Source organism: Alternaria triticimaculans, assembly GCF_023758025.1.
Source record: "Alternaria triticimaculans strain BMP 0046 chromosome Unknown scaffold_8, whole genome shotgun sequence".
Taxonomy (NCBI): domain Eukaryota; kingdom Fungi; phylum Ascomycota; class Dothideomycetes; order Pleosporales; family Pleosporaceae; genus Alternaria; species Alternaria triticimaculans.
Window position 1 is genome coordinate 1,371,319 of NW_026055965.1, and position 19,819 is coordinate 1,391,137.

At 52.3% G+C, this 19,819-nt stretch overlaps 9 protein-coding genes across 9 annotated transcripts; 4 read left to right on the forward strand and 5 right to left on the reverse strand.

Moving 5' to 3' along the window:
• Positions 1-764: 764 nt before the first annotated feature.
• Positions 765-2,448, reverse strand: J4E78_006373 (uncharacterized protein; the record flags this gene model as incomplete). The annotated part of the gene is made up of 5 exons (XM_049366985.1): positions 765-1,298; positions 1,346-1,664; positions 1,718-2,043; positions 2,091-2,132; positions 2,188-2,448. 5 exons carry the CDS (start codon positions 2,446-2,448, stop codon positions 765-767), a joined length of 1,482 nt encoding a protein of 493 aa, XP_049221691.1.
• A 661-nt stretch (positions 2,449-3,109) lies between these two features.
• J4E78_006374 (uncharacterized protein) lies at positions 3,110-4,527 on the forward strand (the record flags this gene model as incomplete). The annotated part of the gene is made up of 3 exons (XM_049366986.1): positions 3,110-3,143; positions 3,199-4,106; positions 4,396-4,527. 3 exons carry the CDS (start codon positions 3,110-3,112, stop codon positions 4,525-4,527), a joined length of 1,074 nt encoding a protein of 357 aa, XP_049221692.1.
• A 627-nt stretch (positions 4,528-5,154) lies between these two features.
• Positions 5,155-6,621, reverse strand: J4E78_006375 (uncharacterized protein; the record flags this gene model as incomplete). Its single annotated transcript, XM_049366987.1, has 1 exon — positions 5,155-6,621. One exon carries the CDS (start codon positions 6,619-6,621, stop codon positions 5,155-5,157), a length of 1,467 nt encoding a protein of 488 aa, XP_049221693.1.
• A 182-nt stretch (positions 6,622-6,803) lies between these two features.
• On the forward strand, positions 6,804-9,929 carry J4E78_006376 (uncharacterized protein; the record flags this gene model as incomplete). The annotated part of the gene is made up of 1 exon (XM_049366988.1): positions 6,804-9,929. One exon carries the CDS (start codon positions 6,804-6,806, stop codon positions 9,927-9,929), a length of 3,126 nt encoding a protein of 1,041 aa, XP_049221694.1.
• A 1,178-nt stretch (positions 9,930-11,107) lies between these two features.
• Positions 11,108-12,109, reverse strand: J4E78_006377 (uncharacterized protein; the record flags this gene model as incomplete). The annotated part of the gene is made up of 1 exon (XM_049366989.1): positions 11,108-12,109. One exon carries the CDS (start codon positions 12,107-12,109, stop codon positions 11,108-11,110), a length of 1,002 nt encoding a protein of 333 aa, XP_049221695.1.
• A 316-nt stretch (positions 12,110-12,425) lies between these two features.
• Positions 12,426-13,442, forward strand: J4E78_006378 (uncharacterized protein; the record flags this gene model as incomplete). Its single annotated transcript, XM_049366990.1, has 1 exon — positions 12,426-13,442. One exon carries the CDS (start codon positions 12,426-12,428, stop codon positions 13,440-13,442), a length of 1,017 nt encoding a protein of 338 aa, XP_049221696.1.
• Positions 13,443-15,072: 1,630 nt separating this feature from the next.
• On the forward strand, positions 15,073-16,020 carry J4E78_006379 (uncharacterized protein; the record flags this gene model as incomplete). The annotated part of the gene is made up of 1 exon (XM_049366991.1): positions 15,073-16,020. One exon carries the CDS (start codon positions 15,073-15,075, stop codon positions 16,018-16,020), a length of 948 nt encoding a protein of 315 aa, XP_049221697.1.
• Positions 16,021-16,210: 190 nt separating this feature from the next.
• J4E78_006380 (uncharacterized protein) lies at positions 16,211-17,002 on the reverse strand (the record flags this gene model as incomplete). The annotated part of the gene is made up of 1 exon (XM_049366992.1): positions 16,211-17,002. The coding sequence occupies one exon, from the start codon at positions 17,000-17,002 to the stop codon at positions 16,211-16,213; it is 792 nt and encodes a 263-aa protein (XP_049221698.1).
• Positions 17,003-17,451: 449 nt separating this feature from the next.
• J4E78_006381 (uncharacterized protein) lies at positions 17,452-18,486 on the reverse strand (the record flags this gene model as incomplete). Its single annotated transcript, XM_049366993.1, has 2 exons — positions 17,452-18,072; positions 18,124-18,486. 2 exons carry the CDS (start codon positions 18,484-18,486, stop codon positions 17,452-17,454), a joined length of 984 nt encoding a protein of 327 aa, XP_049221699.1.
• Positions 18,487-19,819: the final 1,333 nt, after the last annotated feature.

A 19,819-nucleotide genomic window follows, 5' to 3' on the forward strand; every position in this document is an offset into this window, starting at 1 on the left:
CGGCAGTGGCTTCTCCGCCATTTCCGATAGGAGACAGCAAAGCGTGATTGATGCATACAGAAAGATTATCAGTGTAGCAAGACCGAGTGATACAGGGGCTGTGGCGATGTCGCCACGCCATAGATATGATGCAGCAAGGTTCGGATCTGGGCTTCGACTTCTCTTCAACGCAAGCGTGTTTTTGACTAGAGATGGGCGTATTGGACTAGCTCCACTAGGCGACTTGGTCGAAGTCGGCGACGTATGCTGCGTCATCTTCGGGGCAACCGCCCCTTTCCTCCTCACGCCAGCAAGAGAAGGCCGGCACAAACTTATAAGCGAATGTTACATCCATGGTGTAATGAACGGCGAGATCATGGAACAATTCGGCCAGAGCGACCTCAGCAAGCATCGTATCGTCCTCGAATAGGCATACCAATGTATCTCTGCGACGAGACTTATTGATGGTTGTAGAATTGAGTCAGATGAACACGATTGGGGGCCTGGTATACGTCCAGGGTGCATGAAAATGGTCAAAGAGTAAAATCATGTATGAGCCTGTTATACTTCAAGCCCTCTGGCTATATCCCACGCTGTTCGTCGAAAGGTTGAACTAAACCACGCTACCCTTTAACACTGAACATACTGTTTGTAAAGAGCTTGAAGCACATCACGCTATTCTTTAGATTTACACTTGAATCTTTAAAGTCACGCGTCATCCTCCAGCCTGGACTCAATTCATGTGACAGTTGTAGGTTTTTGGTGTGCCTCGGACAACTGTGCAGCTATATCTGATACCTAAAGTCCGGTTCGCGATCCGTATACTGCTTGCCAGCAGGCATAGTATACCCTTGTGCAAGCTTAACATCCTTCCTCTTCTCCCTCCTTCTATACATCGCCCTAACAATCCACCATCCACACCATGCAAAAGCTAAGCAGCCCAAACTCCACGCATGGCCCAAAGTATACTTCGGCGCCGCATTGCTCTGATAGATCTGGCCAGATACCACACCACCAATATTGGTGAGTGTAAGTAAAATACCCAAAGAAGCTGCGCGTTTGCCATCAGGCGCACAGTTTGCAGATAGCCAGGTTATGTTTCCGCCGGTGCAGAGGAAGCAGGCTGTTGCGATGAGGTAGGTGGCGAAGTATTGGACGTATGGGCTCACTGGAGAGAGGATAATGGCGTAGCCGGCGATGCCTACGGGCGCCATGAGGATCAGAGGTAGGAAGCGCGTTTGATACCTGTCGGATAGGTATGCGCCGATTGCGTAGACGATGGCGCCCCAGATGTTCACGGGAATGACGAGATATTGCGCCTGTGCGCGTCAGCGACGTATCTAAAACCGCGAGTGGCTATCAATACCTGTTTGGTGGAAAAGTTGAACCCATTTCTGATGATAATGGGTAAGAAGGTTCCGAAACCATATAGAATTGTCACGACGGCGATCTGAATGACACCATGCACCCAACTCTTGATGTCCTTCGCTGCTTCTTTGATATCAGCTTTTCCATAATGACCAGAGCCCTCAGAATCGGAGTAGGCCTGTGTTCGATGTGCGCGCTGGCGCATGAGAGCCTTCTCATCGTCGTTGAGGAAGTAGGCGGTTTCGAAGGATTTGGGGACGAGGAAGATGCAACAGGCTGCCCAGATAATGGTGACAATACCCTCGATAACATAAAGCCTGTATCATGCATTAGTCCAAGGGTTATCAAGTGTGCGAAAGCTGCGGCCTACCATCTCCACCCCGACCATCCAGCAACTCCGTTCATGTACAGGATGCCAAAAGCGATAAGACCACCAAAGGCTCCCGACAACGCCGACGCGATGAATAGATACGCGATACGGATGCCGAGCTCTTCTCTAGTGTACCAGTTGCATAAGAACAGCGTCATTGCCGGAAACAGGCATCCTTCGAAGAAACCCAGGAAGATACGCGTGGTAACCAAGCCAGCGAAGTTCTGCACGAAGCCTGTGCAAAGACAGGTAATGCCCCAGCAGAAAGTGATCGTTGGTATCACTCTGTTGAATTGAAGACGTTTGACAAGTAGCGAGGTTGGAAACTATTTGCTGTCAGATATATAGAGTCTCAGCAGGCGAATGCACATACTTCGGCGAGAATGTAGAAGATGTAGAATACCGATACAGCCGTCTGTATTTTCGTTAGTCTGACCATTTTCAGGACATTTGCTGGGGCCGTGACGCACGTTCAGCTCGCTCCCCTTCAGTCCAATATCCGTCGTCATACCCTGCGTTGCAGCGAACCCGATGTTACCGCGATCAAGATAGCTGATGAGCATCAGCATCATCATGACTGGCGCAACGAAGCAGTCCAGCTTGCGTCGCAACGCATCTTCTTTCTTCTTGTTCTCGATGATCTCCGGGGTTTCATCTTGCGCAAGATATTCGCGCTGCACTTGTTCATGTTTCTCGTCGGTCAGCGAGCGTTGAAGGCCTGGCGTTGCCATTGCCGAAAGATGTCAAGAAGCGAAGGAAACAGGAGCGGATGGCTTCACGATAGCTTATCCGAACTCAAAGGTCAAATAGTATCGTCTGTTATGCATGTTCAGTAGAAAGGCGCATATCCGGTCTGTATGTACGCCATGCGCCTTCCTACGCTCATTACTCGTGTCCATCGTCTAGGCCCAGGTCCTTCTCCAACTTCCATAAATCCTCCATCACTCGCTTCGACACGCAGGACGCCTGAAGTGTGAGTGACAGAGAGATGCTGCACATCGACGTCGGTGGCAGGGTGTAGAGTATTAGCCGGATTGCCGATCTGCGAACGTTGCGGAGGTGGAGAAGCCATGTGGTTCCCCAATGCGGGGTGAGATGCGGGGCAAGGCTTGGGGAAGCACGACGCGGCTTGGTACGAGGGGACCGTTGAGCATGGAGATGTTGTTTGGTGGTAGGTAGTCAAGATGCGAGGTGGTGTGCGGGGAAAGATGTTGGTGAGTCCGTCGCGACTGCAATCCCGTAGGAAACATCGCGCTACTGAGCATGGCTCCTGCCAATTGACGCCTCACAATAGCAAGCTGAGACTACGATTGCGAAAGTACTCCCATAAATCCAAAGAGAAGGAAACATTAATCGACAAGAAGGTACTGACACGATCACGTTCTCAATACGATGTCGTCACCAAGCAAAACTGTGGCCTTCATCGGTGCGTTCCTTCCTACCTAGCTAACCCTATCACTCCTCATACTTACGGTTCCCAGGTCTTGGCGTAATGGGCTATCCCATGGCCCTCAATCTTCGAAAAGGCCTCGACTCTTCGCATGCCCTCCTAATATGCGACGTATCCACCTCCGCGCTCGAAAAGTTCCAATCAGACGCCTCAGGTCAGGGTCCAGTGGAAGTAGTAAAGAACGGATACGATGCTGTCCAAAGATCCGACACAGTCATAACAATGCTTCCAGATTCGAATGCCGTAAAGAAAGTATATCTTGATAAAGAAACAGGAGTCCTGGCCGGTGCGGAGAAACTACCAAAAGGTGGAGATGGAAAGCTGATCATGGAATGCGGTACCATCGAAACAGCTACAATCTTGGAGGTTGCGAAAGCAGTGGAAAACTCCAGCGCAAGCAAGATGCTGACTTTTGTTGATGCGCCGGTATCGGGTGGACCCATGGGTGCGCAGGACGGGACGCTGGCGTTCATGGCCGGCGCGAACAACAAGGACATCTTCCCTACCGTGAAGAGCTATCTGAGCCACATGGGCAAACCAGATGCGATATTTCTCTGCGGCGACATCGGCGCAGGTACAGCGTTCAAGGTCATCAACAACTACCTCAGTGCCATTACATCGCTCGCCGCGTCTGAAGCCCTGAACATCGGCTCGAAAATGGGGCTAGACGTTGCACTGCTTACGGATGTAATTAATGTCTCCGGGGGTCAGTGTTGGGTCACGAGTAAGAGCAATCCAGTACCGGGTATACAAACCAATGTGCCGAGTTCGCGAGGGTACGAAGGCGGGTTCCGCATCGAGCTTTGTGCAAAGGTTTTGGGCATGGGGAGTCAGCTTGCGGAGATGGTAGGCGCGCGCACTATACTCGATAAGCCTACGTTGGAGGCTTTTGATGAGGCGATGAAGGACGAGAGGTATAAAGGGAAGGACGCGAGGGTCGTGTATAAGTGGTTGAATGAGAGTGAGAGAAAATAGGATGTCGTATATCAGCTCCATCATAAGTTTCGCAATACGCGAAATTACGCCGTGTTGCACAAGACCCCCAATCGTGTTCAATCAACTCAGTTTCACAACCAGCAATAATGCTCGTTCTATGGATACATCGATCTACCTCCTAGCAGTTCGGTGCGGCATACTACCCCGTGGAGGCTACAACAGTGGATTGCAATGTAGAGCTAAGTGGGAAAAGGTATCTTGAGATATACGTGGTCCTTCCTACGGAGCATAGCATAAGCCTACTATCAATGTCTACGGCAAAGGCCTTGTAGCATACGCCATATCTCTGGCTGTGCAGCGCAAGATGATCACGCCAGGAGGATACAGACAGGGTTACAAGCTTGAACCAGACCTGAAGACGTAGCTGGGAGGTATTCGATGGTGCCCGTGGATAGGAAGCATCGTCAATCCAGTGGCTCTTCCATCCGAAAGTCTATATCAAGATCCGGCATGATCCCGCACATGTCTGAGGAGAGCACTTACGCCAGGAGGATACAAAGGTATTTGTACCCTCCCCCGAGACCTAGGAATGTAGCCTGGGGGTATTCGCTGGTCCTTCCCTGAGAAAGGCATAGTTCCTTAGTCGAGTTCGATTGGAAAGAACCTCTCAAGGTGCGGCTTATCCTTGGATACCATAGCAGAGTGTGCGCACGCCAGAAGGATACAAACACCATTGCACACTCAAACTACGTCTGATGATGAATCTAGGAGGTAGTCGCGGTGTTGTATGTAAGGATGGCGCAGCTCCCTGGCCGGCTTCCTTGGGAAGGAGTGACCCAGATGCAGGTACGCTAGGCCTAATCGGTCGGCAAATCTCTAAGAGGTGCACGGCTTGCGCGTGTGCTGGGCAAATACGACGGAATTTGCGCTCTTGAAAAGGGTACGGTAATGCACCCGGGAGGTGTTCGCGGAACTTCACATTGACGTGCCGGTAAGACAAACCTCCATGCAGACATCTGGCGTGTATTGAAACCGGAGTACAACAAAAGCTTCATCTCATTGGGCTCGCAGCTCGGTCTACAGGACTACTCGTCCTCCCAGAGCCGACGCCTGATGCAAGCAACTCCAACCTAGAAGCCTGAACACGATGCTTCTTCATGACCTCTACCCACTCTTCCTCAACTTCCTGCTCCTCCGTCTCGTCTGTGCCTTCTTCCAGTTCCGCCCGCAAGTCCTCTTCCAACAACGCAATCATCATGCTAAAGTCACCGCCCAGTCTACCCAGCGAACCAGCACAGTATAAGACCTGCGTGAGGAGCGAGTCTCGTTGCGAGCGATCTTGCACGTTTGGAAGATATGTTCGCAGAGTGTCGAAGAGCATCTCTACTAGGTGTAGTGGGAACGTTGCGAGGGCCGATGGTATCGGTTGTAGAGGATTGGATGTGTTGACTGGCTTTACAGCGGGGGCGCTTTCGTCGGACCCTGGTGCTGGTAAGGCGGAAGGGAAGATGCTCTTGTACATGGATATAATGGCGAAGCTCTGTTCACGGAAGACTTCAAGATATTTCTTCAGGTACTTTTCTGTTTGCTGACCGACTGCCCAGCCAGCGTCGCCTTTCGCTGCCTTAGTTGTCCGCTTTTCTGTCTCTTGGTCTGCGAGTTCGCGCAGAGGATCTAATGCGCTGAGCATTAACTCCAGGCACACTAACCGACACACGAGAAATAAGGCACCCAGTGTGCCTTCTCCACTGCCTATGCCGGCTTGTTTTGTTGACCATGCTTCGTCCAGTTCTGGGGCCACTCGTCTGAGCCACCCGATTGTTCGCATGGCACCTGCCAGCTTGATTCCCTGAGTCTGGAGCGAGCTTATGAGATTGGTTGTCATAGTCTTCATCTCCTGCTCAGCCTGGGCAGTGAGCGATGAGACCAGCTCTGAGTTTGGGTATAGCGTGTGGAGGCGCTTGATGTGTGCGTGGAGGTCGAGAGCCGAGGCATAGTTCGCGTTGGCGGTGGCCGTTGACGAGGAGGCTTGGGCGGCGGCTGTGGAAGAGCTGATGGCGGATGAGAGAAGGGTGGGCAGGTCGAGCACATCAGATACGCGGTCAATGTTTCGGGACAGCAACATCGCCTTTCTCCTTCTGTCTAGGATCGCATTATCTGCCCCTCTGCTGTATTTCTCGGAGAAGTTCTGCACAGCTGTTTCCAGATTCGGCAGCTCCGCCTGTACTGTGCCTGCATCCTGACCTATCTGCGGGAGTGTCTTGCGGAGGTGTAGGAGGTGGTCGGTCGAGGATATTATGGGTTTATGCGACCGCTTCGAGAGCGCTTGCAGTGATCGTAGTATGGACTGCGAGCTTTGTGATAGCGATTGTTGCTCGGAGGATGTGAGGGCAGCTAGGGGCAGGGTCGTGAGGCGGGAGAGGTACGTGTTGGTAACGGCGTCATTGGGGGAGGGCCGTAGCTGCGCGTCTTGGGCGTCGAAGTAGGGTATCAGTAGTTCGTAGAGAGGATCCGCCATGTTGTCGCGTTTCACTGCTCCAATGACGCGTGCAGCTGTTGAATTGCGTCTCGAGGGGTGCGTGGGGTGGCTGCCCAGGTGTCGAGCTGCGGGCGGAGGTGCCACGAGGCTGACCCCTGCCGCGTTAGCGCCCTTTGCACTTCACATGCGGCCGCTACCGCAACATTGGAACCGCAGGACTCATGGATCGCGGCCACTCCCACACAGACAACCCCAATAGCCCGGACGACGACGCAAATAGACCACAGCAACCTAACGCAGTCGAGCGTTTCCTTGCTGAGCTGTTCCAGAATCGTTTTCTCACAGACCTCTCGACCGCCGACGACGAAGCTGCACCGACACGACCGATTTCGCCGCGAACGCTACCCTCGAATCACCTCGTGCCTTTCTTCACCGCCTCCAATACCTTTTCAGTACCGCAAAATCCAGTCAACACGGCAGAAGTGGCAGAAAGCACACCACCGCATACTTCAGCACGCCAAATGCAAAGCGCGCAGGATGTCGTCTTCTGTGTCGAGGATACCGTGGGGCTCAAGGACGACAAGTACAGCGTCGGCATCATAGAGAGGTCTTTTGGCGATGTCGACTCGCACGAGCCCCGGCCACAGCGCGACTATCCCGACGACATCGAACGCCACACCGATATCCCCAGGGAAGATTTTTGGAAGTTCATGAAAGACGGTATCCCACCGCGGGGTACCGTCCTAGTGTCATGGCAGACGCAGTACAAGACGGAACTCATACCAGAAGCAAAGCTTCAACTGCTGGATCGAGCGCTTTACGTAGGCGATGTGGTCAAGAGGAAGGCGGAAGATCATATTAGTGGTACGGTCATTGGCACCCAGGCGGTCTGCACCCTCTTCCCCGCGACCCTCTTCAACGGCGGCCAAATCACACAGACAACCACCGACGATCTATCCATACGGAACATTCCGGCCGACGAGCTCATCAACGTTCACGAATTCGTCGAGGGCGCCTTAGTCGTGTACGGCGACTGGGTCGGGCGGGTAGAGAACGTATACGACGAGGTCGCCATCAGGCTGGCCAACAACTCAGTCGTGGTCGTCGAGGACCCGGCCGAGCTGGAACAGGACGACACCACTCTCGAGCGGCTCAGCGTAGGCGACACAGTCAAGACCAAGAAGGGCAACCTGCGGCGGGGAAACTGGAGATTCGGCGCATACGATCCGAGCGTGCCGCCTGTGGGCATGGTCGTCGAGACAAGAGCATCCGAGATCGACGTGCAATGGCTAGCAAGAAGCATCGGCGCGCGCAACGTCGCCTTCAATGCAGACGAGCCTCCGGCGACAATCGGTCGAGACGAATTCGAGAGCCCCAACTTCTACAGATACGATGCCTCAGGAGGTACGGCCACAACACTCCCCGTCTCCGAAAACGGTGTCGACAAGTCATACCATGTTACCGATGTGGCCGTGGGTGATCGGGTACGGTTCAAGGACATCGCCGGCGCTGCTGTAAAGTACGACGGCACGAGGGAACTACCTAACGGATATCCACAAGGGAAGGTGACACGTATTGCGCGGACGGAAAGCCTGGGATACGATCTCAATGTCTTCTTAGTGATGCAGACTCACAGTCGGGTCACCGTTCAATGGCAAGACCTGTCCATAACACACGACCTCAGCTCTTCTCTACTGCCAGATCCCAATGTAGAAGATGACGACGAGGTCTGGCCTGGTGAAGTGGTTTTCTCCAAAGAGAACCGCGAGGGTGACAATGCTGATGACTCTGCGACAAAGAAACCTTCGAAAGTGGGTGTAGTCCAGACAGTCAAGGGCCGAGATCGGATAGCCACTGTGCGATGGTTCAAGAATCCTTCCATCGAGTTCTTCGGTCCAGATCTACTTCCTCCGTCAAGTACAGGAGAATTACACGACACCGTTGAAGACGTCAGTCTTTACGACATTTACTCTTTCCCAGCACTAACACGAAGGCGCGGCGACTTCGTCCTAGTCCACCCAGACTCAATCGAAGGCGTACAGACACCACTCAATGTCACTGGCCCCGACTGGTTTGGAGAGGTTATTGACCTGGGTCTGGACGGAAAACTCACCGTCCGCCTTGGCGCAGCAAAGCCTGTCGTGGATGTCAAGGTTCCCTACGAACGCGTCACTCTTGCGTACAGCAGCGACATGGCTGATGATTTCGGCAACATGGATCCGCTAGAAGGTGAATACATCGATGACTCTGACGAGAGTGATGAGAGCGATTTCGACACGGCGTCATTCAACGAGATGTGGATTGAGTATGAGGGAATGGATGGTGAACAGCCCGTTGGCGACGAAGGAGACTGGTCGACAGAGGATGAGGACGAAGAAGAAGATGATGATGGCAACACGGATACATCGATGCCCGATCTTGTCGACATCACGAAAGAAGTCGACACATCGAAGACGACTCCCGAAGAGCAACCCGACGAAGACGGCGGTATAGCGCTGGATGATCATACGGGACAGCCGACAGAGGGGCCAGCTTCTTTCCTCATCCTCGAAGAAGCCCCACCGGCATCCCACCACTACATTTCTCAATCATCAGCTTCATCGTCAGCTTTCATGCGCCGGATAGCAAAAGAGCACAAGATCCTCCGAAGCTCACTTCCACCAGGCATCTTCGTCCGCACATGGGAGTCTCGATTAGATCTCCTCCGCGTCCTCATGATCGGCCCCAACGACACACCTTACGAGTACGCGCCTTTCGTTATCGACTTCCACCTCGGATCGGCATACCCACAAGAAGCACCATCAGCTTTCTTCCACAGCTGGACAAACGGCAACGGACCTGTCAACCCAAACCTATACGAGGACGGCAAGATCTGTCTGAGTCTACTCGGCACATGGCACACCGACGAGCGGAACGAGAGCTGGAGCCCCACAAAGAGTACGCTACTGCAAGTTCTAGTCTCCATCATGGGACTCGTACTAGTGAAGGAGCCTTACTACAACGAAGCTGGCTACGACGTTCACCGTTCAGCGCCGGAGACCAAGCTGAGTTCGGCGCTCTATACCGAACGCGCTTATTTCCGCGCCCGCGCTTTCATCCATCACGCACTTACACATGAGGTCGCGCCGTTTAAAGAGGAGCTACAATATCTGTACCGCAGCCAAGAAGACGGCGCGCCAAAACTCCTCGACAAAGCTATTGAAGCCGCCAAGGACGTTGTCGAGCAAAGCGCCGAAGGTAGCGAGGAGGGCGAGCGTGATGGACTTAGGAAGATCAGTCTGGGCGCACTCGTTATGCTGAGGAGACAGGTTGAGAAGCTAGAAGCTTTGAAGCAGGCGAGTACATGAGTGGGAAGATGGCCGTGTATGACTCTGGTTTGACTTCGTGTCACTGTATTAGAGTTCCAAATCGGGAGGTGCGTCACGCTTTACCCTCGTAGTAAGAAAGTGAAGCAAGAGAAATGTAAAACTATACTTCAAGGTGCCCGTCACCCTGGTCTTGATCGTGACTCTGGACATCTGGATTGGACCAACTCGTACCAGGAAGAAGCTAAATACGTACCACCTAGGAGTCTACATTACCTTTGGATCTTGCGAAACTTTGGCTTGTATACTAATGTAGTCGGTAAGCACCTGTTCACTCTTGCATGATACTATAGTTTCTCTCACCGCTCTATCCGTATCTCCCACACTCTGACGTTCTCGTTTGCTATGTCATCAGCGCCTCCATGTTTACTTCGACTTCCAGTGCCTCACCTAGGACACTTTGTCACCTCTTGTTACTGCGTGATCTCCCACTGTCTTCTCTATCTTGCAGTCTCTCCATCATACGCTACATTCGCTGTTCCTTCCAAACCGTATCGATGCATTTGCAACTCATCATCTCCGCGCTCACGTCTCCTTACCTGCACCTCGTCATCTCTCCCACCGTCAACACTCTCGCCTAAATCACCAGCTCCGCACAGACTCTCCCGTCCACGCCCACAATGACGTGCGTCCTTCACCCCAAATCGCAGCCCGCCGCCTCACCCCCAAATTTACTTGTGGTAGGTCTATCGCGACATTCTCTAGGTATATAAAGCCCATCACCGAAGCCTTTCTCATTGAAACGAAGAAGACAGCAATGCGCATCACCGGCTAGTCTAGTCAGTTGTCTCACCCACACTGGCTATCAGCATTGCAAGAGTCATACCCATGGTCGCTCGTGGGTTCGATTCACTACAGTTGACAACAGAAAGCACGCTATAGGGTACGACTCTGTGTTAGTAGGTTGTCAGCGCCATTATTTTGTTTTTGCTAATTCCTTTTCTACATTACAGAACGTCAACCTAAGAAAAGCCTAAGTAGGTCTAGAGACTACATTGACGTTGGGCTATCTACTTTGCAAATTTTTGTGTTAATGTAGGCGGCAGACCTGTTTAGATTTTTACTTTTCTAAGGTCACAGCGTAGAAGAAGAGTAGAAGGTAAGTTTATCTCTACTGTACATATGCTGCTATGTCACAGGCACGCGACCACGCAACGGTTTTAGGTCATAAAGGACATATTTTGCAGCGCAGTGTCCAGCTCATCAACCGCGGTGCTACTCACGCCTTTCATGAAGGCAATCGCCGCAGAAGGATCCAACCACATAGCTCGCATATCCCACCTCTCCTTTGGCAGCTCCGGGTCAGGTTCCTCGATGTCCAGGAGCAAAGCCTTCACATGTGGCTGCTCGAACAGCTCTTCGCAAAGGTATCCGGGCGCTTCCCCCATTCCCAATCCACACAAACCGGCCTCCACACCCTCCATCTCCGCATCTCCGGCCTTCTGATTGGCCGCAAGCTCGCTCTCCTCCGCCACATGTTTAACCCATTGCGCCGCCCACGCATGTCCATGCTTCTTCCACTCGACTTCAGGCTGCTGTTGGACCTTGTCCCAGAACTCACTAGCAGGGAAAGGGAGCTCAGGCACCTTCTCCATCATCTGCGCAACAGCCCGACGCATGGCGACGAGCTGCCAGGAACGCCATTGCATCACATCGTGATTCCCTTCCGCCCACAGCTTCAAGAAGGCCTCCCGGTCGGTGAAAGAAGATGATTGCGACACTGCTTCTTTCCACGCAATAACGAAGGCGTGGATGAATTGTTGCGCTGATCCGGGGCAGTATGCACCTGGGTTTTTTGACGCGCCTACGATGACAGCGGTCAGGATATTATATCGGACGACAGTGTGATAACGACTGAAAGAGTGCGACTTGTCGATTTGCCAGTACCAGATCGCTTTGGCGGCGTCAATGTCTACGCCAGGCGTCTTGATGGCTTTGGAATCGGCGGCCAGAACCGCGTTGTAGTTGGCAAGTAGATACTCCAGTTGGTACTGCTCTGGTATACTCGGAACGTAGATGGTAGGTGCCTTGGTGTAGTACTCGTGGATAGTAGGGCGACTACCCGATGCGAAGATGCGCCTGGGGACACGCGCGAGCTTGATCTCGAGCAGTCGGGTGGCCTTCCGGTGGAGTTCGAGAGTTTGGTCCTTCGTAAGCGCCATGATGTACCTATCGATTCAGGTGTTGTCAGGGGGTGTTGTTAAAGAGTAGATAATCGGAATAGATTCAAGAGAGGAAGTCAAAATCTGGCGCACTGAGATAGTTGATATTGTCGAGGTGAGCGAGAATCGCGCGCGTTTGCACTTAGGCAGCCGACTCACCCTCACTTTCGATCAAGAAATGGCGTCACCAGCGATTTTTCTTTCGCGCGAGCAGCTCGCCTTCACCTCGATTCGGTATCATAAAATCAATTTCTATCGGCCTTACCAACTCTGCTTGTTACAATCTACACACCTATCTTCCCTTCCCTTCCCCAAGATGGCGCTTACCAACCAACAACTCCTCGACCTGCACACCAAAGCCGGTCACCTCCTCAAACACAAGCTATCCAAGCTCAAAATCCCCGGCCGCGTGTTCCCCTCAGGCCGTCTCCCCACCCTCCGCGACATCTACGAGAACCCGCAAAGCCTACATGTCCCTACCATCCCTCCAAACCTGCAGCTCGACTTCGTGTTTGCCAACTACAACGACTTCGCCGCCGCCGAATTCCTCGCGCGAAAGAACGATCAAGACATCAAAGTCTGCATGGCGACATGGCATTGGCAGATCAGCGAGACACAGTCGTTCTCAAGTTGGCACAAGGAGATTCGTTTCAACGTCCTCCTAGCCCATGTAGTCCTCAACACGCCTAATGCGCGCAAGTTTCTCGCGGAGAAACTCATTGTATTCCTCGAACAGTTCGTCGGCGCATGGCTGGAAACGGCGATGCATATCGAGTACGATGGGAAGGAGAGGCGCGACTACTGGATCGCTCGGCTCTGGCGCACAAGCCAGTATGATTTGGTACATTGGGGCAAGCAGGCTCGGGGCAGAATGGGTGAGGCGGTGAAAGCACTCGAAGAATGCGTTCCACCGCAGAAATACGCCACGGACGACTTTTGGAGCGTAGCCCGGCAGATGCCAGCGGAAGAGTACCAGAAACATGGATCTGCTTGGGCTATGCAGTTCATCATCTACAAGGAGAAGAAAGAGAAGGTTGTGGCGAAAGAGCTTCAAACCGAGCATGCGCAAGACCAGTTCGCGAAGGGCAATTTCATGGGCTTTAGTAGTCTCTCCGTGGACGAGTCGGTACCAGAGTACCTCTCGGAAGAGCTGTTCAACCAGCCATTGGTGAAAGCTCTTTTGGTGGATGTGCGCAACATGCAGTTGCAGGTACCTGAGAAGTTCGCCGGCTGGATGGATCCGCAGAAGGCTATTGAGCTCATACAGGACAAGATGGAAGGCTTGGAGGACATCACGGAGCAGATCAAGAACATGTCTTTTCTGAAGGCGTAGGCCTTGAGACTGTTGGTAGTTGCCTGGGGGTCATGAGAACGGTCGAAAAGTACCCAGGTAGTGTCATGTAGGCTCGCGTCACTGTAGTAAATCTTGACATTCAGAGGTACCGTGCGCTTTCATCTTCTAGTGAGATAGTGAAGCAGGAGCGATGTAGAAATGTTCCTCAACGGAGCCAACGAGGAAACTGCACACCACACTTTTGAGAAGGAGTAAACGAGAGATGAGGCAGCAGCAGCGCAGGAGCGCCTGCCCACGCTGTAGCTGCAATGTAACAAATCTCGTTCCGAATCCTGCTTCCTGTTCCTTAGCACCCACAAGAAGGGAACAGGTATGTGCACATTTCGTTTCCAAACTGTAATATGGCTTCAGCGTACTAACTATTATGTATCTATGTAGCTAGCAACACTAAAAATCTCGCGAAAATGTTCGCCTGGCTCGACTGGAATCAAGTCGCCAACAAATTCCTCGGCGACTGCATCGCCGTCATGATTGGCCTGTTTCTGGCCTTTTTGCTGTGGCGCTTCGGCCCTGACAGGCTGTGGCTGAGGTTGGGTGGGGCGCTCGAGCGTCGCATCCTGGGTGCGATGGTGAGGGAGGCGATGAGGGAGACGGAGAGGGAGATGGAGGCGGAGCGGGAGGAGATGCGGGAAGTTTTGGCGCGTCTTCACCGTGAATTGTGATTTTCTACACTTGTGCATGACGCAACACATCCACCTAGCAATATATGACACCACAATGTTCACACCTCAAATCAACTGCACGAGGATAATACGCACGCACCTCATCGCTATATCTTCGGCTCTAGTAGACAGATCACCTTCATAAGCTCATCGTACCTAGCAAGCCGACACTCCTCGGATCTGGCTGAACCACAGCTACCGCTTTCCGCTCTTGCCATGCAAGACGTCGTTCGCAGTCGAGTAATGTCGCAACCACTCAAAACGAACCCATCGCTTCCGCAAAACTCTCGCAACGCTTCCGCAAAATCTGATCTACTCACTGGATTATGTAAGTGACCACCAGTCAGACCATTAAGTAGACAATAAGATTAGATAATGCACCCCAGAGCCATACTTCAGACTTATCGCTTATGCCTACGATACTGCGATGATTCATTGCCAAATAGCTACCCATCACTCCTAGAGCTCATCTCATACCTGTAATCAAGCAGCAATAATCCAAAGACGGAGCTAGGTTAATGTCAGGCCTGTCCCGTACGAGTCGACCTCGAGAGCACCCTAGAGTCTACATCAATGTTGAAACACTCATTTTGCATGGTTTTATGTTATTGTAGGCTGCAAACATGGTTAGAATTCTCCGTACATTGGGTGGGAGGTTCGACCTCAAAAGCACCCTAGAAGCTACATCAATGTCGAATCACCCACTTTGCGTGGTTTTATGTTATTGTAGGCTGCAAAACTAGTCAGGATTTTGGGTGGGAGATTCGACCCGGACTCTAGGTTCGGTTATTCTCATTCGCTACAGGGTTGCACACGCACATGCACAGTTATTTGGTAGCGAATACTGCCCTGGACAGGCTCGATATACAGAAAGACTCTACAAGCTTTGACGAAACGCACTTCTTTCAACTTATTGCAACCCATCTAACCTTCCCAACACCGCGACCATGCCGATCATCAATCTTGGACCGTTCGGACGCTACCGTCTCTCAAAGCTACACGACACAGCCGAACAACAAAGTCTACTAGAGGATAAAAAATATTCAAGAACTGGTGGCACTGCCTCAAAGTCACTACCTTCTTATACATCACAAGGTGAAAATTGCGTGCCTCTGGGCTTGCCACCGAAGGAAATAAGACACTGCGCTCCTCCCAAGGCTCAAAAGCCAAATAGTCAAGTTCAGCAGCTGCAGCGATACATCCTCGAAATCCTCGCGATTACTTTCTCCGCAAATTTCGACACGCTCAACAGGGCTCTCCAGGATCCAACATCAGAAGGCACTACTACAATCCTCTGCGACGAAGAGCGATCGGAGCTTCTGGCGCTATCGGGTCTTGTACGCAAATGCCACGATCAGCTACATCGCGTTCCGGAAGTTCGTATCGAGGCCAAAGACGAGATGACACTAAGCGACAAGATCTCCCAGCCCGGTCTGCAACTAGAGTACAACCTGAGCGAGTACGCCTTGGAATTGATAGAATGGTACGGATCCTACACTCGTGCGTGTGGGAATAGCCACAGCTGGCAATACACGATACCTGGCTATTGGGAGAAGAACCCTACGATGGGTTTCAACAATCTAAAGGAAAGCATGCGTACGTTCTCTCTGGTCATAGAGCACACGGCGCCTAGCCAGCATGTTTTCGACATTCTGCACGAAGCATGGGATGTCTGCCGAGAAAATCGCGGACTCGAATGCGAATACGAATTCCTAAGGAGCAGCAATCCGATCTACTGGGCTAGACGGAACGGATATCATCTCATGGGATCGATTCTGTCGCTGTATATAACGACGCTTGAAGTTGCGGGCAACGCGCCGGTGAGGCCGCGATTTCTGTGCGGAAAGCCACCGCGATTCCTGTGGAAAGCCACCTGGGGAGGAGGTGGTCGGTAATGGATTTTTTTGAGTGCAATAGATCTGCTGCCAAGCAGCCTTCATGATACGCCGATCAAATGTAACACATGCCACTAGAATTTTATGCTCACCTCATACATGAAAAGACTGAACCAGGTCTGAACACTACATGGATAACACGCAGAGTGGGGGATCCAACATCAATGTAGGCTCCGCGCTCGTCGCTAGGTTAACAGTCTATGCCGTTACAGTCCCCCATCTCCTTCTCCAAAACCTCCAACCCCACATCCAACGTACTAATACTCAACAACGTCGCCAACTCCAACACCTCCATAATCTCCTCCTTCGCACCCCCATAGTTCAACACATTCCGCATATGCAGCTTCAACCCCGGTTTGTACATATGCGTCGCCGCCGCATCGAACGCACAATATATCAGCTCCTTTACTTTGGGTTCAAGCACGCCCTTGCCCCCCTCATTCGTCCACGGCACAGAACTAAACTCCGTATACGCGTCGAAGAAATCAGGTGCGATGAGCAGCATTTCTTCCCATAACGCGTTCCAGTACCCGCGCTTCGTCTCGAAATCCTGCTTTAGTGCGAGTTGCTGCGGGCTCATGTTCGCCATGCCTTTGGGTATGGCTTCGCCGCGCTCCTCGAGGACTTCGAAGAGGATTGGGATGCCGACTGTGGAGGCGTGGATGCCGAGGGTGGATGTGAGACATAGTGTTTCGACGATTTCGGCGCGGGAGGCGCCTGAGGAGAGGGCGGCGCGGGTGTAGCGGTGGATGTTGGGGATATGGAGGTGGGTTGATGATGCGCTTATGGCGAGGGAGATTAGGGATTGGATTTTGGGGGATAGGTGGCTGCTTCGCTTTGGTATGGTTGTTAGGCGGAGCGATGCTGCGAACATCTCGGGTGAGTGCTTGAGCATCCGCGCCCAGGACTCATCGTAGGCTGCGGAGCCGAGCTCGGTTTCGAACCGCTCTTTTAGACGCTGTTGGTCTGGCGAGAGAGACATGTTGCTTGATAGTATGAGTCGTTCAAATCAGGGTTCTGGACACAGATAAAGACGTGAATAGCATAGGTAGAGTTCGCGTCACTGAAACCACCATGTCAATTGCTTTCGAATCACTGCTGAACAGATGAGATCTCCACTTTGAGACAGGAGCGCATGAAGTACACAGTTGCTAGTTCCGCGGATGTAATCTGCGTTGTCCTGCCTGCCGCCCCTCAGTCGCGTATTCCGAGTAGGTCGATGGTGAGGAGCAAGCAAGCCCCACATTTCCCCAACTCTGCCGTGTGGGGAAGCGCAGGGATCAGCACACCTCCCGGTGACCGACCGAGAAGTAATACAGCTGTGGCGGGTACTCCATACTGCGAGTCTGCAATGTGGTATGTGCGAAAGACGATCGGTATCCCGACATCTTGTTGAGAGCAATTGCTGCGTGATGTCTTGGGTCCTAACAACTAACCATCCATGCTTTGCTCCGCGCCGAAGAAGCGCGTCTTGTTCTTTGGATCGTTCTCCCATTCAACGTCATGTGCAAAGATGATCTCAACACCTTCTTTCTCCAGGGCTCTGATTCTGTCAATCGTCGCTTCAGCTTGCTTTCTGTCGGCATGTATGCAACAGACTTGTCCATGAGCATCGTTCCACTCTCCGATCGTTTTCTCTCCGGTCAATAGTCGTCTGTCGTGACATGCATCTCCGCCCATGTAAATTTGTTGATCAGGAGATGTTCGAGCAAGAAGATTGATGTGTCCTGGTAGATGACCGGGTGCGTTGACGATGAGCAGTGAGCTGTCATTGAAAACATCCAAAGTCTGAGGGAGGTTTCCGTACGTTTGCCAGGAGCCACTAAAATTGATATCGCCCGTTCCCCTACATGAGTCGTGCTTCGTCAACACGTTTGCCCAAGGTTCCGATAGTTCAATGGTCCGCTCTTCTGGCAGAAGATCACTTTCGAAGAAAGAATGGCCACCGCGCAAAGACGACGATGTGCCATCCAGCAATGCAAGTGAACCATGGCCGACGACGAAGTTAGATGTGGGAAAGTCTCGAGGTTCGCCAATGTGATCCCAATGCACCTGCCGTAGCCACGTTACCTACCGTCCGCAAAGCAAGGTCGTGTGACTTACGTGCGAATAGATCACATAATCGATATCCTCGGGTACTAGCCCGCCTCCCGCAAGGCTCTTGGTGACGTCCGGATCGGTACTCATTGGCTGTCTCGTCTCGACATGCTTTTGTATTGGTGGCGCGTATCTCTTGATGTCTCTCCTCAGGCCCAGATCGAACACAAGCCGTGTCCGCTTCTTGGTGCTTTGGTTGTAGTGCTGTATCAGAAATGCTAACGAAGGTACGGTCCGGCGTGCATCTCGACTAACAGGGTGTACGAATTGGTACTCTGGAAGAGAAAAATGACCACACGATAACGCGTGCACAGTGACAACGGCCGCCGCTGCATGGTCGGACTGCTTTTGCGAGACAATAGCAGACATTTTTCAAGAATGATGGAGCTTTTCGTAGATGATGTCGTCTCAAGGTTGCAAGACTATGGCTGTTGAGAAGGACAGCCGCAGGTGCTCTCATGCACGAGCAGATGGAGATGGCACGTGAGATCATCGTTCAGCTTACCAAGGTACGTATGGGGGTATTAGGTGTTGGCGAAAGAGTGGGTAGGATTAGTGCGTCGTTATCCGTTGGAGAAATGTCTACCCCGCTTCACCAGCCGCGGCACGCTCACGACGCGTTCTGATGGTAGAGTGTTGACGTGTTTCTCAAAATCTCCAGGTCTCGTATACACACCAACTTCCCACTCGACGCTAACTCTCTGTCGTTCCTGAAAGTACTCTCGGCTTCAAGTCAATCCCCCACCCCTATCTGGCACACGCATTCGGCATGACGCATTCGCACGATTTTAGAAAGCTGGGCTTCATCGGCCTCGGGGCTATGGGAAAACCAATGCTTTCTCATCTTGCCAACAAATTGCCCGAGGAATCGCGCATTTGGGTTTATGACGTGGTCGAACAGATGGTAGACGATGCGTGTGCAGAGTTTCCCGGTCGAGTCTTAAAGGCAAAAAGCGCCAAAGACGTAGCGCAACAAGTCGTGAGTCCAGACACCACCGTGCGAAGATGGTAGCTAACGAGATGACAGGACACAGTTGTAAGCATGGTGCCTGAAGGTGCACATGTACGATCCGTATATCTCGATCCTCAAAACGGCGTATGCAGCACCGATATCTCGAACAAGCTGCTTATCGACTGTTCAACAATAGACACGGCAACCAGCCTCGCTGTGAAAGATCATATCGCCGCTGAGTTCCCCTCGGCGTCGTTCTATGACTCCCCGGTGAGTGGTGGCGTAGTGGGAGCCATCAAAGGCACGATCGCATTCTTTCTAGGCTGTGCAGAGTCGGACCCAAATATTGAGCGCCTCACATATCTGATGGGTTTGATGGGTGGGCAAGTGATACCTTGCGGAGGTCCATCCCTTGGACTTGCAGCGAAGCTATCGAATAACTACCTATCGGGTATCATCGCCATAGCTTGCTCTGAGGCTTTCGACATGGGAATGCGCAGCGGACTGGATCCCCGCACTCTGGCCAAAGTATACGCTGCGGGTACTGCCCAGAACACGATTTGCGACAAGTTTTGCCCTGTCCCACATGTATACCCCGAAGCCCCGTCTTCAGGAGGCTGGAAGCAGGGTTTCAAAGTGCAGCTCATGCGCAAAGACTTCGGTTTAGCCGTGGACATGGCGAAACGAGTAGGGTCGAGAAACGTGTTGGGTGACGTTGGACTACAGACATACGATGGCGCAGCCAACGAT